The sequence below is a fragment of the Bos indicus genome, chromosome 16, assembly GCF_029378745.1.
Source record: "Bos indicus isolate NIAB-ARS_2022 breed Sahiwal x Tharparkar chromosome 16, NIAB-ARS_B.indTharparkar_mat_pri_1.0, whole genome shotgun sequence".
Taxonomy (NCBI): Eukaryota; Metazoa; Chordata; class Mammalia; order Artiodactyla; family Bovidae; genus Bos; species Bos indicus.
The window spans coordinates 58860636-58879131 of NC_091775.1; the positions used below are offsets into that span (position 1 = coordinate 58860636).

At 45.2% G+C, this 18496-nt stretch overlaps 1 protein-coding gene across 2 annotated transcripts in view; it reads right to left on the reverse strand.

Annotated features, from left to right (window-relative positions):
- Positions 1-538: 538 nt before the first annotated feature.
- Positions 539-18496, reverse strand: part of ASTN1 (astrotactin 1) — a 356269-nt gene continuing 338311 nt past the window's right edge. For both annotated transcript variants that reach the window (XM_070768489.1, XM_070768488.1), the window contains 2 exons: positions 12389-12572; positions 539-5301 (listed from right to left, as the gene is read on the reverse strand). In XM_070768489.1, coding sequence (XP_070624590.1) covers positions 5064-5301; positions 12389-12572 — 422 coding nt within the window. In that variant the 3' untranslated portion in view covers positions 539-5063. The remainder of the gene's footprint in view (positions 5302-12388; positions 12573-18496) is intronic.

Consider the following 18496-nt stretch of genomic DNA (forward strand, 5'->3'; position numbering starts at 1 on the left):
TCAGCAGTGTATTCCCTACACTGCACAGTGTCTGAAATACAGCAGATGAGCAATAAATACATTTTATTGGCTAATTATTTGGAGATGGTGGTAGAAAGAAGATGAAAACTGCTAGTATCTAACAATAAGCTTATAATTTTCTATGAAGGTTTAACTTTTTTCCTATTTAGGTTGATGGGCTATAACGCTTATGTATATAGAATCTAAAGGCTTCCCAGGTGGCTCTAGTGGTAAAGAACCTAGTCACCAATGCAGGAGAGGTTAGAAATACAGGTTCAACCCCTGAGTTGGAAAGATCCCCTGGAGGAGGGCATGGCAACCCACTCAGTATTCTTTCTAGGAAAACCCCATGGACAGAAGAGCCTGGCAGGCTGCAGTCCATAGGGTCCCAAAGAGTTGGACATGACTGAGTGACTTAGCACGCACACATGTAGAATCTAAAGTATGACATTTAAAGCTTTAATATTAGTAATTCCTCAGTTGGTCTGATCAGATTAGCCTGATTATTGAAAGACACAGGTAACATCCACACATCCAACACTTACTAATAGCTTAGTTTATTATTTAGTTGATTATTCCATTTGTATAATCGTACAGTGATTCTCTTTTAAACAATACTGCTATACCTGAAGTTGGTCACACTATATCTCCCTTCCTTCTATAGTAGTAAAGTGGTTTTTTTCCACACTCAGTTTTTTTAACAGAACATTTTCAAATATCAAGAAGTACGATGAACTAAAAAGAATGAATGGAGCAAGCTCCATGGAAAACGATTGCACACTCAGTTAAAGGTCTAATGCCATTACCGTGGGCCATGTCCATTCAGGAGGAACCCCCGGGGGGTCTCGTGGGAGCTGGGGCTGGCAGCGTGTTGCTGGGTATAAGTGACTCCCTAAAGACCTGTTTGGCAGCTTGGAAAGTTGAGGTTTAATACTGGCCCCCTCCATTACCTTTCTAGTCAGAATGGGTTCCTCCCACTGGGCAGTGTTTCGGACTGTGACTGCAGGGGCCTTCCTCGGGCAAAATCCTCCAGTGAAATCCTCGGGGGAACCTCACGCGCTGTCCCGCTCCATTCATACTGATCTTATCTTAACTGAAAGTAAATGGGACCCAGGCATAGGGGCCGTGTGTACAGTGTATACAGTTTGTGTATATGCTGTGTGTTTCTGTAGTGCATGAATAGTGTGTGTATACTGTATATATATACAGTATGTCTGTAGAAAGTATATGCAGTGTGTGTATTCTCTGTAGTGTGTGTTGTGTATGTACAGTGGGTATGCAGTGTGTGTGTATATAGTGTGAGTGCCTATGTGTAGTGTGTATATATAGTGTGTGTGCACAGGGGCTGTGTGTACCTATTGCTTGTATTTGTGTAGTGTGTAAATAATGTGTGTAATCTATAGTGTGTGTGTAGAAGGTACATATGTACAGTGTACACAGTGTGTGGATAGCATGTGTGTGTAGAGTGTGTACAATGTGGATGCAGTCTGCACTGTGCTGTGCATGTAGTGTGTGTACACTGTGAAGAGTTTATAATGCATGCAGTGTGTCTGCGTGTGTGTAAACACTGTGTTGTGTGTGGTGTGTGCATGTGTGTGTGTGTATATACTGTGTAGAGTTTGGAGAGTGTGTCTGCAGTATGTGCACACTTTATGTGTGTGTGTGTGTGTAAACAGTCTCTGTTGAGAGTGTGTGGTGTGTGTGTACTGTGTGGAGTGTGTACAATGTGTGTGCAGTGTGTGTATATAATGTGTAGAATGTGTGTTATGTGTGCGTGTGTGTGTTGTGTGTGTATATATATATATATATATATATACTGTGTCGTGTGTGTGTGCGTGTGTGTTGTGTGTATATATATATACTGTGCCGTGTGTGTGTGTGCGTGTGTGTTGTGTGTATATATATATACTGTGCTGTGTGTGTGTGTGCGTGTGTGTTGTGTGTATATATATATATACATATATACTGTGTCGTGTGCATGTGTGCGTGTGTGTGTATATAATGTGTGTCGTGTGTGTGTGTGCGTGTGTGTGTATATATATATATACTGTGTCGTGTGTGTGTGCGTGTGTGTGTATATAATGTGTGTCGTGTGTGTGTGTGCATGTGTGTTGTATATATATATATACTGTGTCGTGTGTGTGCGTGTGTGTTGTGTGTATATATATATATATATACACATATATACTGTGTCGTGTGTGTGTGTGCGTGTGTGTGTAGGGCACAGGGGACATTGAAGGAGGAAGGGTTCGCAGAGGCAGAGGAAGGGGTTGGGGAGGGTCGTAGGCAGGAGAAGCAGACAAAGATAAGGAGGGACCTTGTTGGGGGGGCCAGGAAGAGGGAGGGAAGTGTGAGCCTGCTTCATTTCAGTAACACACAAGGAGGGGCAGGAACAAGGAATGGTGGTCCTGATGCCACTCCCTGGCCCTGCCCCAGCCCAAGATAGCAGCAGCCTGGACGTCCTCTCATTGGCTGTGCGGAACCCCTGTGTTTTCTGCGCAGACTTGAATAAAGGACCGAGACATGGCAGCAGGGGCAAAACCAGGCCTTCCCAGGCCCCACCCCATTGGCTGGGGTCCCCCCTCTGCTGCCTGTACCCCTTCCTGTCTGGTCAAGGTGAGACACTGACCCTTGAGGCGTTTCACTTGAGGGGTGTCTCGGGGTTTTCTGCCAACCCTTGCTCTGGAGGTGCATTCCAGAACTTGATATAAAACCTTTCCATCTTTCTGTGGAAAGAGAGGGGCGTGAGGTCACAGGCTCGCTCCCAGGCACCAGCGAGGAAGACTTGTGACCTGCCCTGAGGTCCCAAAGGGCACCCAGCTGCAGGGCGAGGGTGCCATGTCCCCTCCCACTGCACCACACTGCGGGCACATCTGTGCCAAGGAGGCAGGGGCCAAGGAGAGCGGGGCCCAGGCAATACTGAAGGCAGTGCTGAGGAGGGTGAGGGCTTACAATCCTGTGCTCTGGAGTCCGGAGCCTGAATTCATACGGTACCTCAGGCAGGTAAGAAAGAGTAGCTGTGAGAATCCGCTGTCAGTAAAGTGCTTAGAGCAGTGTCTGGCACACAGTAAGCACTCAATAAACGAGCTCTGTCATTCTAACCGGGCTTCCCAGGTGGCGCTAGACCCACCTGCCAAGGCAGGAGACATAGAGACGCCAATTCCATCCCTGGGTCAGGACGATCCCTTGGAGGAGGGCATGACAATCCACTCCAGTATTCTTGCCTGGAAAATCCCAAGGATAGAGGAGCCTGGCAGGCTACAGTCCATGGGATCACAAACAGTAAGACACGACTGAACCAACTTAGCACACATGTCATTCTAACCACTTAGAAAAACATCAGTAGGGTTCAACAATGGGCTTTAAAGATTCTTGTCTACTTCCCTTGTGTTTCTAAGTGCAGAGTCCTGGTCAAAGGCAGGTTGGCTGAAAGCATGTGTTCAGGCCTCTGAGGTGCGTGTGTGGGGACAGTTAAGGCCGTTACTGGTCCACAGGACCCTGCAGAGCTCTTTCTGAGGGGCTAGGTTTCCCTCTGGTTGGGCACCTATTCATGCCAGTGCTAATGCTCAGGGAACCGAGCAGAAACAATGACCCGATCTTTACCTGCAGTCAGGGGAGCTCACCTACACAGCACTGCTAATGCTTCTGCAACTAGAAGGGGGTTAAAATGGTGGAATTCTCATCCAGAGAAATGATTTGCAAAACTAGCAACATAATTAAGGAAATCTGGCAAAGGGGGTGTGGGGGAGTGGATGGAAGGGTTTTCTGAGGGGTAATAACTTCAGTTCATTACAACACTGCCATGGAGGTCTGGAGCCCACCTGACCAAAGCAGGCATCAGCCAGGACTGGTCTGTGCAGGATAAAGGCTGTGGAGACCACAGATTCCAGGTGTGTGATGTGTACTGCTGGTCTGGAGAAGCTCACCCTGGAGGTGCTGGAGTTTTTAAAAGAAGAAACTATACTTTCATAGTTTCAGTCCACAGAATGTGGACTGTTAACTAGACTCCCAGGTAGACTGCTCCACGGGTACATTATGTTGCCTCTTAAAGATCATATTGTTTGGAGGAGGAAAGGGCAGAGTTCTTCTGGAAGGAGATTTAATTCCAGTCCTGTCTTAAAAGATTGTTATTGTTCAGTAGCTCAGTCCTGTCTGACTCTTTGCGACCCCATGGACTGCAGCACACCAGGCTTCCCTATCCTTTACCATCTCCAGAAGTCTGCTCAAACTCATGTCCATTGAGTCGGTGACACCATCCAACCATCGCATCCTCTGTTGTCTTCTCCTCCTGCTTCAATCTTTCCTACCACCAGGGTCTTTTCCAATGAGTTGGCTCTTTGCATCAGGTGGCCAAAGTATTGGAGCTTCAGCTTCAGCATCAGTCCCTCCAGTGAATATTCAGGATTGATTTCCTTTAGGATTGACTGGTTTGATCTCCTTAAAATAAGGGAGGACCCAAAAAGCCAGGAGGCTTTTGGAGGCTGAGCTCACCTGTGAGGTGTGAAGAGAGCAATCGGAAGGCCTGGGGAGCAATCACAAGACCCACAGAGCAGCCACCTTCCCAGCTTTCTTGTCGTTCTCTGTGAGCAGAGATTAGGTTCCCAGCATGAGAGTTTCTGGAGGACATGTGAGAGTACGGCCTGAGGCTGTTCTGACAACTTTCTGGCCTCATCTCTGTCCCTAGTTGCACGGGACTTAGGAATTCAGCACAGGTGCACCAACCAAGTGGCCCTTTCACGAGAAGCATGGCAGAACTCGAGCATTCTGATGAACCTCTTGGACAAAAAATGAACAAAACAAACTAACTGCAAAACAAGCCCCAAAGTAACCCCCTAAAGAGAAATTTATGAAGCCCTGGGTAGCAGGCTTACTGACCACGCAGATGGAGAACATGATACCAAAGAAGTTCCGCAGGGAGCAAGGGTCACCTTCTCCCCGGTTTAGATGTTGCTTGTGGAGGTTTGAATGTTCCATTAAAAAATATTAAAAATCCGCACGCCAACCCAGACATTCCCCTCCTCTCTCCTGCTTCCTTTCGGCAGCCACTCTCTGGCATCATCGCACTAGATGTCTTTGCTGTCCCCGTAATCATTGTAGGGGATACTCAGGGTCTGCTCCTCGCACGTCTTCCTGAGGTCCCGGCTGAGCTCTGACCAGTCAAGTCCATAGGGCTTGATCTCGCTGTAGCGGCAGCCCAGGTACTTGAGGGAGCTGCGTCGCAAGCCTATCTTGGGTTCCTGGAGGAGTCCATTGCACCAACCGCTGAGATCTCCAAGCTGAGAAAGGATGAGGCCAGCTTTCCTATGGAGCAAGCACAGAGGATGCTTAAGTTAGAAAGACGAGAAGACAGCAAGGACAAATAGTGAGAAATTGTAAGCTCCAAGAGGGCAGAGCCCAGTCTGTTTTGCTTACTGTTCCATGTTTAATGCTTAGAAACAGGGGCGGGCGGGTGGGGGGAACTTCCATAAATGCTCATCAAGAATGAGTGGATGTTCGCAGCAGCACCTTTTACAGTAGCTAGGACACAGACACGACCTAAATGTCCATCCACAGATGAGTGGATACATACATTGTGGTATTTATACACAATGAAATATTACTCAGCTATAAAAAAGAATGCATTCCAGTCAGTCCTAATGATGTGGATGAACCTAGAGCCTATGACACAGAGTGAAGCAAGTCAGAAAGAGAAAGACAAATACTGTACATTAATGCATGCTTACTTATGGAATCTAGAAAGATGATACTGATGAACCTATTTGCAAGGCAGCAATGGAGACACAGACCTAGAAAACACATTTATAGACATGGGAGTGGGGGTGGAAGGAGAGGGTGGGACGAATGGGGAGAGTAGCGTGGAAACATACATTACCATATGGAAAACAGATAGCAAGTGGGAATTGCTGTGTGACACAGGGAGCTCAACCCAGTGCTCTGTGGAATGATGCCCTAGAGGGGTGGGATGGGGTGGGAAATGGGAGGGCGGGTTCAGGAGGGAGGGGACATATGTATACCTGTGGCTGACTCATGTTGATGTATGGCAGATGCCAACACGATATTGTAAAGCAATTATCCTCCAATAAAAAAACATAAGTAAGGGAAAAATGAATGAGTGAAATAATTAATTAATAAGGCCGGGTGAGCAAAGTAGGGCACCGAGATGAAACAAAGAAACAAAACGCAATGAGGACAAATAAGAAAAAATGACTAATACTTTAGAAATTCATGCCCTCTTAAAATCATAGAGTTGTCAGTTTTGAAAGGCAAGTCAGATCAATTTACTTTAAAGCCAGTAATTTATCATCATAAAATGACAAACATAATATGTTTGACTGGATATTTCCCTTTTCAAGGCTATTTCTGAACTGAGTAGAAGCAGCCAATATATTGCACTCGGGGGATATCAAATGTAACTAATTATGCCTGTCTGAAGGTAATTATAGTGTGATAAGGGCGCCAACAATAAAGTCCTCAGTGCATACTACACAGGGTCATTCTTTGGGAAAATGCAGACTCTCAGTAGCACACATCACCTAATTAATCCCCAGGTGAGTGCCTGCTCTGTTTTGTAATCCCCCTCTAAAGTCAGGAGGCCCCCATCCAAAGAGCAGGAAGACAAGGAGGTGATGAGATAGCACCTGAGCTGTTGCAGATCCAGAGAACCAGAACCAGAACCAGAGAACCAGACAGAGGAGGGCAAGGTCTCCCCAGGTTCACACATGCTAGAAAGGAGTGATCCCACAGGGCTAAGAATAGAGAGTGGGATCCTGCATGTAGCCCGGGGAAGCTGGCTGTCACCACGATCTTGTTAATCGGTGTATAGCTTCTCCCTGGCCTCCACTTCTGATGTTAGAGACAGGACCCCCTGATAACCAGTTTTCAGCCCACACTGGCTTTGACTCTGAACACTTAGGAATAAATGAAGGAATGGGGTCCCCTTCATTTAGCTCTGTTCTTTCCCTTCTTCCAAAACCCACGGGTGACCAGAGACCCATGAAGGAATAGTCTCTTATTCCAACAAGCCCATGCAAAGCTGTAAAATCTGTTCTGGAAAGCTCAGGGAGCAGGACCCCTTGCGGTATTTACATGGGAGGAATCATCTCTTTTCTAATTCAGTCCACAACTCTCTCCAGAAACTGGAAGTTTACACGTTGAGTTTAGAATGAGCTCTCAAGAACAAGAAGCACGTTCATTTCAAGCCTCTTCTTCCGTCCTGGCTCTGAGCACAACAGGGGTGAGCTCACCGCATTCCTAGGAGGGCAAGTGAGGGATTGTGGGGGGGATGATGTTGGAGGCAAGGTATTGAGCTGCGGCAGCAAAGTCAAGGGGCCGTTGGAGTGTGAGGTCATCGGGGGCCAGCTGCATCTTCTCCCACTTCAGTGGTGGGTCAGAGAAAATCAAATAAACACTCTGCCCACTAAGTCACATCTTATTCAGATTGTCTCTCCTCTGCCCATCAGCCTCTGCCGTTTGGCCAAGCAGCCTTTCCAAAAGCCGTCAGCAACAGGGTCTTTGGTGGCCTTCCTCTTAATCTGTCCTGCTGCATGTCATTAGCTGCTGACACATTCTTGGGAGGTGGATGAAGAGCGAGGGAAGGAAGACCGAAGGGCAGCCTCTGCATCTGCATCTTGAGGAGATGGATAAAGGAACACATCCTAGCCATTCTTTCAAACAAATGGATTCAATTAGCCCATGGAGTTTTGTGGCTATTATCATCACTCGCTTAAAAAAAGAAAATAATTAATTTGGGTCTGCCCTTGACTATCTCAGAGCCTGCAGCTTTCTTCTTTCTTAAGAGTGAGGCAACCAATGCTGTCCTCAAGATAGTTCAACTCTCAACTCAATCTGGAGGCCTCCGTGAATTTGGATGCAACCGGATTGAATTGAACCAATCCTTTCTCCTTGCTTGCAGGACACATGTACCCACCGACCCTTTTCTGTTCATTCTCACAGCTAACTCGAAAGTGGGTTGATGCATCTCAAGGCAAGAGACTTGTTGTTTCCTGTGGTTCTCCCTCGGATCCATAACACTGAAAAATAAAATTTTATTTTCCATGGGATAATGAAACTACAATTTCCCCCTATATATAGCCTTGAAAACCCAATATTACACATGAGAGAATCTTCTGGGAAGAGTTTTGAGAAGAGTGTCAAGTCAGCAGCAGGCCTTACTTTACAGTGACATCTACTTTTTTTTCCCCTGCTCACTTTCATTAACCAATTTTCCTTCTGACTCTTGAGTTACAAGAGAGAAATTTTAAAAGCAATCCATACTGCCTTCCATCGAGATGATGCATGCAAGGTTAGTGCTATTCAAATTGTGACATTTACGTTTCCTGACAAAGAACTGCATATATGCACACTCCACAAATGTCAGAGAGAAGAAGGCAGGGAGCAGGAAACCAAAAGGAAAGCAGCGAGCACAGAGGGAAAGGGGGACAGAGCTGGAGAGAAGGGATGATACCCATTATGAGTAATAATGAGGGCAGGAGTAAGGGTAAGGTATGGAACAAGGAAGATATTTCTTAATATGTATCTACTTTCTAACCCAGGGTTTGCTTTTTACCAAAACTGAGACAAAACAAATTAAAAGGCCCTTATATAGTGCTGTCTGCATCCCATCCATAGCCATGGCATCTGTTTACCCAAGGACTATCAACCGTCATAAATTTCAGGAAATAGTTTATGGAATGCCAAAAGATTCTTCCTGATCTTACACATAAAATCATTTTATTTTAGGAAGATAATCCTAAATTCTCTCCTTCCTTCAAAAGTAAGAGAAAAGGTGGTGGAGGACAGATGTCCTACATGAGGGTCTCCTAAGAGAGTTTATAATTTCAGGTCACAAGAGAAACCGTGAGGCCAAGTCACCCTTCAGTCTGATGAGAGGCCAGATGGTTGGGATAACCTCTGCGTGATACCTTTGTTCATCTCATTGGCAGGAAGGCAAGAATTCTGAGTGCCAGAGGATACTACTATGTTGATTTTCTTCATTTATTTTCTCCTCTTTTTCTTTCTCTTCCTTGTTCTCTCCCCTCCTTCTTTCCTTCCTTGCCTTATTTTTGCTCGTTTATGAACTCTTACATAGTTTGGGAACATAGAAGTCCCAACATTCTACACGAAAAGCCTCTTCACTGTGTCTATCTGAAAATTCCATTATTGCCAGGGAAATCTTCTCTTCTCAGAGCAGCAGTGCACAGCCATGATGAATGGAACAGATGAAAGGGGACTCTACACATTCCCCCCATTCCTCTCTTTCCAAGAACTCTATCTGCGTTGTTGTTTTTGTTCAGTCGCTAAATTCTGTCTAACTCTTTGCGACCCCATGGACTGCAGCATGCCAGGCTTCCCTGCCCATCGCTATTTCCCGGAGTTTGCTCAAATTAACGTCCATTGAGTTGGTGATGCCATCCAACCATCTCATCCTCTGTCACCCTCTTCTCCTGCCCTCAATCCCAGCATGAAGGTCTTTTCCAATAAGTCAGCATCAGGTGGCCAAAATATTGGAGCTTCAGCATCAGTCCTTCAATAAATATCCGGGGTTGATTTCCTTTAGGATTGACTGGTTTGATCTCCTTGCTGTCCAAGGGTCTCTCAAAGTCTTCTCCAGCACCACAGTTCAGAAGCATTAATTCTTCAGCACTCAGTCTTCATCACAGCTCAACTCTCACATCCAGGCATGACTATGGTCCAAATTTCACATACATGCATGACTACTGGAAAAACCATGGCTTTGACTATATGGACCTTTGCTAGCAAAGTGGTATCTCTGCTTTTCAATATGCCATCTAGGTTTGTCATAGCTTTCCTTTCAAGGAGCAAGCATCTTTTAATTTCATGGCTGCAGTCATCATCCACAGTGATTTTGGAGCCCAAGAAAATAAAATCTGTCACTGTTTCCACAATCCCCATCCATTTGCATGAAATGATGGGACTGGATGTCATGATCTTAGTTTTTTGAATGTTGAGTTTTAAGCTGGCTTTTCACTCTCCTCTTTCATCCTCATCAAGAGGCTCTTTAGTTCCTCTTTGCTTTCTGCTATTAGAGTGGTATCATCTATGTATCTAAGGTTGTTGATATTTCTTCCAGCAATCTTGGTTCCAGCTTGTGAGTCATTCAGCTTGGCATTTCACATGATGTACTCTGCATAGAAGTTAAATAAGCAAGGTGACAATATACAGCCTTGATGTAATCCTTTCCCAATTTGGAACCAGTTTGTTGTTCCAAGTCCAGTTCTAACTGTTGCTTCAGCATAAAAGTTTCACAGGAGACAGGTAAGGTGCTCTGGCATTCCCGTTTCTTTAAGAATTTTCCAGTTTGTTGTGATCCACATAGTCAAACACTTTAGCATAGTCAGTGAAGCAGAAGTAGAGATGCTTTCCTGGAATTCCTTTGCTTTTTCTATGATCCAACAGATGTTGGCAATTTGATCTCTGGTTCCCCTGCCTTTTTTAAATCCAGATTATACGTCTGGAAGTTCTCAGTTTGCTGAAGTGAGGCTATTGAAGCCTCACTTGGAGAATTTTGAGAATTACCTTCCTAGCATGTGAGATGAGTGCAATTGTGCAGTAGTTTGAGCATTCTTTGGCATTGCCTTTCTTTGGGATTGAAGTGAAAACTGACCTTTTCCAGTCCTGTGGCCACTGTTGAGTTTCCAAATTTGCTGGCATATTGAGTGTAGCACTTTCACAGCATCATCTTTCAGGATTTGAAATAGCTCAACTGGAATTCCATTACCTCCACTAGCTTTGTTTGTAGTAATGCTTCCTAAGGCCCACTTGACTTCACATTCCAGGATGTCGGGCTCTAGGTGAGTGACCATACTATCTTGATTATCCAAGACCTTTTTTTTTTTAATAGTTCTTCTGCATATTCTTGCCACCTCTTCTTAATCTCTTTTGCTTCTGTTAGGTCCTTTCTGTTTCTGTCCTATATTGTGCCCATCCTTGCATGAAATGTTCCCTTGGTATTTCCAATTTTCTAGAAGAGATCTCTAGATTTTCCCTTTCTACTGTATTCCTCCATTTCTTTGCACTGTTCACATAAGAAGGCTTTCTTATCTCCACTTGCTATTCTCTGGAACTCTGCATTCAGTGGGTATATCTTTCCCTTCTCTTCTTTTTCTCAGCTATCTGTAAGGCCTCGTCAGACACCACTTTGCCTTCTTGCATTTCTTTTTCTTTGAGATGGGTTTGGTCACCGCCTCCTATACAATGTTGTGAACCTCCATCCATGGTTCTTCAGGCACTCTGTCTACCAGCTCTAATCCCTTGAATCTATGTGTCACCTCTACTGTAAAATCACAAAGGATCTGACTTAGGTCATGCCTGAATGGCCTAGTGGTTTTCCCTATTTTCTTCAATTTATGCCTGAATTTTGCAATAAGGAGCCGATGATCTGAGCTACAGTCAGCTCCAGGTCTTGCTTTGCTGACTGTATAGAGCTTCTCCATCTCTGGCTGCAAAGAATATAATCAATCTGATTTGGTATATATAACCTATCTCTTGAGTTATATAACCTAAAAGCAGAGGAAGTTTAGGAAGTTGTAGCCTCGGGGCCATGGTAGTTTGACAAACACTACATTATCCCAACTTTGGCCAAGTTAGATGCCAGGGTGGGTCATTGGCTATCCCTACTCTGCCTTTCAAGAGAACACAGAATTTAGCTCAAAATATATCTGTACGGACTACCCTGGTGGTCCAGTGGTTAAGAATCCGCCTGCCAGTGCAGGGGGCACCGGCTGGATCCTTGGCCCAGGAAGATCCCATGTGTCACGGGGCAACTAAGTCCTTGTGCCACCACTACTGAGGCCCGTGCCCTAGAGCCAGTGCTCCGCCACAGAAGAAGCCACCGCAACGAGAAGCTCGTGCGCTGCGAGGAAGAGCAGTCCCTGCTCTCTGCAACGTGAGAAAGCCCTCCCAAAGCAACGAAGATCCAGTGCAGCCAAAAATAAAAATTAACTGATCAACTAATTTAAAAAATAAATCTGCATATGCACATAACACCTGCAAAGTTCATATACAATGAATTTTTTGGATAACCCCTTCAATAGAATTTCTAATTTTCTTTCAAAAGACTAGGCTTTTGGCTCCTACAGTTTAGCCTTTGGAATGCTGCATCAGCATGATAAAGAATGGGTAAAACAGCTTAAGGGCAAAGGTTTTTTTCAGAGTTCAGGAAATGCATTCATGACTTGACTCCTTAATACAGCTTATCCATAACGAATCTGTATGAACTGAGCTGCCTAAAAGCATGGGACCTACTTCTCCAGGCACCTAGGCTTATCCAGGATATCTGCAAATTCATGAAGGCAGTATTACAGTGGAAGAGGTACAACGTTTCCAAGAGCTGAGGTCTATAAAAGAGACGATGAAGCTTATTGATTACCTGGGGCCCAATTCATCCTCACACCGCCAGGTGAATTCTCCAAAACTCTCATAATGCTGGTTATAGTGGTAGAGGACTCGATGGAGAGTTGGGGAGCCCAGATCCAGAAGCGTGTTGTAGGCCGTCTGCTGCTCCTTCCCACTGGTATAGCCATTGAAGAGATTGTAGATCTTGTCTGCTATTTCTGACAAGGGGAGAAAAGGCACATAAATAAGATTTTATATATGTGTGTGTCGGGGTGTGTGTGTGTGTGCACGCACGCTAAGTTGCTTCAGTTGTGTCTGACTCTTTGTGACCCTGTGTACTGTAGCCCGCCAGCCTCCTCTGTCCATGGGACTTCTCCAGGCAAGAAAACAGGAGTGGGCTGCAACACCCTTCTCCAGGGGAGTCTTCCTGAATGAGGGATTGAACCAGCATCTCTTAGGAAGCCCATGCTGCTGCTGCTGCTGCTAAGTCACTTCAGTTGTGTCCAACTCTGGCGACTCCATAGACGGCAGCCCACCAGGCTCCCCTGTCCCTGGGATTCTCCAGGCAAGAACACTGGAGTGGGTTGCCATTTCCTTCTCCAATGCATGAAAGTGAAAAGTGAAAGTGAAGTCGCTCAGTCCTGTCCGACTTTGAGCGACCCCATGGACTGCAGCCTACCAGGCTCCTCTGACCATGGGATTTTCCAGGCAAGAGTACTGGAGTGGGGTGCCATCGCCTTCTCTGAGAAAGCCTATATAAATATATATATGTATATATTTATATACATATAAATCACTTTTGTGTATATATATATATAAATGATTATAAATATAAGCATGTATGTGTATATATGCATATAAGTGTGTATTTGGATATATATGCATGTGTATATGTGTGTGTGTTTGATACTTAAAGAATACTCAACCTAAAGCCTGGAGAAAAGTGGTTTGAGTAATTTACTTTATTTCTGCTCCATCAAGTTTCAGTTTTCTTGTCTATAAAATGAAAGGCTTCAAACAGAATCACTCTAAGGTGAACTGCAGTGATAATTTTCTTTGTCTTCACCCATGTTTCCTAAAAATACAGAGCCGGAGGCAAAAGCTCATAGATTGATACTGTATTGGCAAATGCAGTCCCAGGGAAGCAGAAGGGAGGATAGAGAGAAATGAGGCAAGAAAGGAGGCAGAGTAAAATATTAGAAATTGCTCTAAGGAACTGATGGTGGTTTTGCAGGAGAGGATGTATGAAGCTACCCGGTTCCCACCAGTCCCTCCACAGGGAGAAAGGAAGAAGACTTTACGTCCAGCTCCCATCCAGGATCAGTCCACGGGACTTTCACACTTGCCCCTGGGAGACATTAACTCCCCTGCACCTCTAGGCCACATAGTTTGGGTACAAATGGGATTCTGCATAAGCAGTGTGGAAGCCCTGAGCAGTGGGGAGCAGCATGTGGCTCAGGGATGAAGTGAGGCACGGCCAGGTCATGGTTCCAGCTACATGAAGACCTGGAGTAGCTGCAGTGCCAAAGGGAACCTGACCCTGTGGCCACAGGAATGCAGGTCCTTTGCTAGGGCCACCCAGACAGCTGGGAAGGCAAGCTTACGGTGCTGGATCTGTGCTGAATTGAATCCAGTGCATTCCGCAGTTCCAAACGAGTGATCTTTTGCTTTAATTTATACCCCTTAGATTTCTGCCTCCAGGGTATGCATTGATAAGCCCAAAGCTGGTGATGTGGCAGAGTGGCAGTGATTTTGTGTAGTCTTGGCATTCTTTCCTGGGGAGCTCAAAGCACTTTATCATTAAATACTTTCTCTTTAAACCTGTCAGAAAGGACATTTGTTCACACTTCCTTCCTAAACGGCTGGGAACTGATTACTGGGAAAGCAATGCTTTGTCTTGGACCCAGAGATAAATCTGGGGACGGAGAAGCCAAGCTCTTCAGGCCTCGAAGTCAGACTTTGCCCACCTGACTCCCTGTTGGCCAAAATGCCCTGATTCCTTCTCAAAATTTCAAATGAATTCAAGGCTGCTGGTAACGACAGAGCCATCATTGTGAGTTTCCTGGGTTGGAATGACTACAATTTTTACCTCTGCCCAAACACTGCAGTGATTTCATTTTTTATTCTATCCTGCTCATTGTCCAGGAGCCAGATATTACTTCTTTAGTGTCTTGAGTGGCCAGAATAAGGCTAAGTAAGTAAGTGAAGTCGCTCAGTCATGTCCGACTCTTTGCAACCCCATGGACTGTAGTCTACCAGCCTCCTCTGTCCATGGGATTTTCCAGGCAATAGTACTGGAGTGGATTGCCATTTCCTTCTCTAGTGGATCTTCCCAAACCAGGGATTGAACCCTGGTCTCCCGCATTGTAGACAGACACTTTACCATCTGAGCCGCCAAGGAAGTCCAGAATAAGGCTAGACACTGTAATAGATTCAAAAATGTTAGCTCAATGGGTGAAATTCATGACTTTGGGAGTCATTTGAGTCTATTTTGGGGGAGGGTTTCTGGTGATGTATCTCCAGACCAGGTTATACCAACCCATTAGCAGTTAAACCCTTGTAACCAGCATCTTTAGCTGCAATAAAAATAATTTTAGTCCAGAAATTCATTTGGATTTTCAGGACTTTAAAATTATCAGGTTGTTAAAATAAGACCAAGAAATAAAGTGGACAGTGATTTAGACTATAAAGATCTCTGTTATTTATTATATATTAATAGAATATAAAGAATATAAATAAAATTATATAGATTATAAACAGCTCTGGTATTTGTTAACAGCCTATTGACTGCCAAGAACGTTACACCTATGAATTCTAATCCTCACACGAGCACTGCACAATGATTATGAATGTTCTTGTCCTACAAATGAGGACAGTCACAGAGGCCAGGTTGTCTGCCCAAGGTTGCATAGCCCGTGTGGGCTGGAGTCAGGGTTGAAAATGTTATCTATCTCCCATTGCTCTCTTGTATCAATGTTCAGGGGATGGCAGTGTTTAACCAATTTAACATGCAGGAGGCAGGGTCTTGGGGGATGTTTTCTGGAGTGATTACTTCTGGCAGAGGACATTTCCCTGGCTGACCCATAGATGCTACATGAGAAAGAGTTGAGTCAATATGCAGGAAGTCTGTCATTTCTGCAGTAGGGATGGAAAGAAGCAGAGGGACTATCCTAAGAGCTGTGCTGTGTTCAATGGGAGACAGGGAGTGCGCACATAGAGAAGGATGACCTATAGAGGAAAACGCATGTGATGAGATCAGGGCCCCGACAGGGAGGTCTGGGGTTCCTTCTCCCTTTTACTGATGTCAGTCTATTCTTATTTCTGGTGATGGGACATAGCATCCCAGGCTCCAGCCCTGGTGGTGACATTCTGCTGAGGAACAGTGATGACGAGAAGGTGTTTTCCGGCATATTTACTATTCTCCCAACACAACAGTAATATCCAACTAGAGAAGGCCGTTAGCATCAGCATTTGTGTCCGAGACCAGGTGAGATAGGCCCAGGTTCCATGATAAATCTCCTAAAACCAAGGTAACCTAACTCCAGGGTGTGCTTAAAAGCCTACATCAGTAAATGGGATGCTATATTCAGAAAGATCTACATGCTAGGCTTCTAGAGACTGAGTATTTCTGGCTCTTCCTAGCTCCACTGAGGGAATTTATGGATATTGTTTCATTAGTTTTCAAAGCATCTGAGGAATTCACTAACTCAAAGAATGTTAAAGACTCTAAGGTATTTTTGGTTATCATTTACCCAGCTTTCAGCTTCCCAGAAGTCTTGAGCTATCCAAAATACATATGGGTCTTTCCTCTCTTGACATGCAGGGTGTTCAGGAATAGTTAAAATGCCAGTGAAGAGATGGCAACATGTCAACATATGCAGCCTCATCACAAAAAAGAAAAAAAAAAGAGAGAGAGAAGGGAGTTAAGAACTCCTGGGCAGCAGAATAAATCAACAGGGTTGGGATTAAAGGCCTCAGGCCCAAAGTTATGGTTTTAGAACAGGCACCATAGCACCGAATGGAGTTGGGCTCCACTGGCTGTGTGACCTTGGACAAGTTACTTAACCTCTCTGGGTTTTAGTTTCCTTGTTTGTTCATTGATGATCAATAATGCATATCTTCCAAGAGTACTGTGAGGCTAAAAGTGATGATGAATGTAAAGCCTTTCTTTTACATGATGTCTGGAAGGAGCAAGTACACATTTACTGACTCATTGATTCATTCTAAAACATTTTTAACTGAGTGCTTACCACATGCTTGACATTCTTCTATGTACTTGGGCTACATAAGGGAGAAACTTTGATAAAAGTTCTCATTTTAGGATACAGTCTGGTGGTAAGACACGTTCAGTGAAGCAATAGACATAATATATAAGTAAAATACGGTGTGTTAAAAAGTAAAACAGGAGAAGGAAGACTGGGAGTGCTGGATGAGGCACTGCAATTTTAAATATGAGGGAATCACTGGAAAGATGACAATCAAGCTGAGGCTTGGAGAAGCGGAGAGAATGAGCTGGGGACATCTGTGGCAGAGCAGACCAGGGAGAGGGAACAGCAGCACAGAAGCTCCCCAGATATGGTGGCCAGCAGATCTGAAACACGTGATCACCCATGGTGTTTGGAAGTGAGGGAGGGAGAGAGCTGGACAACACTAGATATTATTTTTAAAAAATCACTGTTACTGGGTCTCTACTTGATCATGTTTTTCCCAGTGCCATGAGACAGAGATTGAAACACAGGGCAAGAGCGGGGCAGGGGGAAATAGTCTTATTTAAATGAAAAGGAGTGACTCCAAGGGCAGGAGGGAGCTTTCTTATCCCCCAGCAGTGGTTGCTCTTTTTACTAAGAAATAAGCATCCTGGGAAGCATCTATCCCTTCTGCAATGGCTTCCTTGGCTGCTGTGATGAAAGTCTCCTGAATGGAGGTCCTAAGTCATCAGTTTCATTGTTTTGGTGGGGAACTACCTAAAACCCCGGTCTGTCCCTGCACTGATGTAATTGACCATAGAATTTCACATGAAAATTTGAGGACCATGAATCCCAACTGGCTTTTTATCTTTGTCATTCTGGCATGCTGTGTTTAGTCACTCGGTCGTGTCCGACTCTTTGCGACCCCATGGACTAGCCCACCAGGCTTCTCTGTCCATGGGGATTCTCCAGGTGAGAATATTGAAGTGGGTTGCCATGCCCTCCCCCAGGGGATCTTCCCAACCCAGGGATCAAATCCAGGTCCCCTGCTTTGCATTCTTGCTGCTAAGTCGCTTCACTCTTGTCCGACTCTGTGCGACCCCATAGACGGCAGCCCACCAGGCTCTGCCATCCCTCGGATTCTCCAGGCAAGAACACTGGAGTGGGTTGCCATTTCCTTCTCCAATGCATGAAACTGAAAAGTGAAAGTGAAGTCACTTAGTCGTGTCCGATTAGTCGTGTCCGACTCTTCGAGACCCCATGGACTGCAGCCTGCCAGGCTCCTCCATCCGTGGGATTTCCCAGGCAAGAGTACTGGAGTGGGGTGCCACTGCCTTCTCTGCTTCTTAGCACTGTCCAAACTGCAAAGTCCCTTCCCCCGCATCCTCCAAGTCTGCCTGTCCCCTCCCCCGCCTCTCTCTCTCTATGCTGCTCTGTGCTTCCTTCACACCAGGGATTCTCAAACTTGAGAACTAAACTTGATTCACAGCCAGGAGGGCTTGTGAAAGCCCAGGTTTCTGGTTCCCACTAGAGTTCCTGATCCAGTAGGTCTCAGATAGAACCTGAGTGTCTGCATTTCCAATGAGCTCCCAGGTGGTGCTGCTGTTGCTGGTACGGACCACTCTTTGACCACCACGTTCTATACTAATTCACTCTCTCAAAACTTTCTTACTTCCTCTGGGACCAGCACGGCTACATGGCAACCAACTCTCCCTTCGCCCTTGACCTTGGCACACTCTTCCTTCCCTCCATATCCCTACGATGGCTGAAACCTGCAGAAGGCCCCTCCCCCAGAATTCTGTGTGTCTTCCTTCCTCAGCTGCTTCCCAGCCCACTCTAGTTGAAATTCTACTCTCTGCAGCTCTTAAACCATTCCCCTGCTTGCATGTCTCCATAACATATGTCACTATCTGACACAGTATTTATTTTCCCAACTTTTTTTTTGGTTTTTTGCT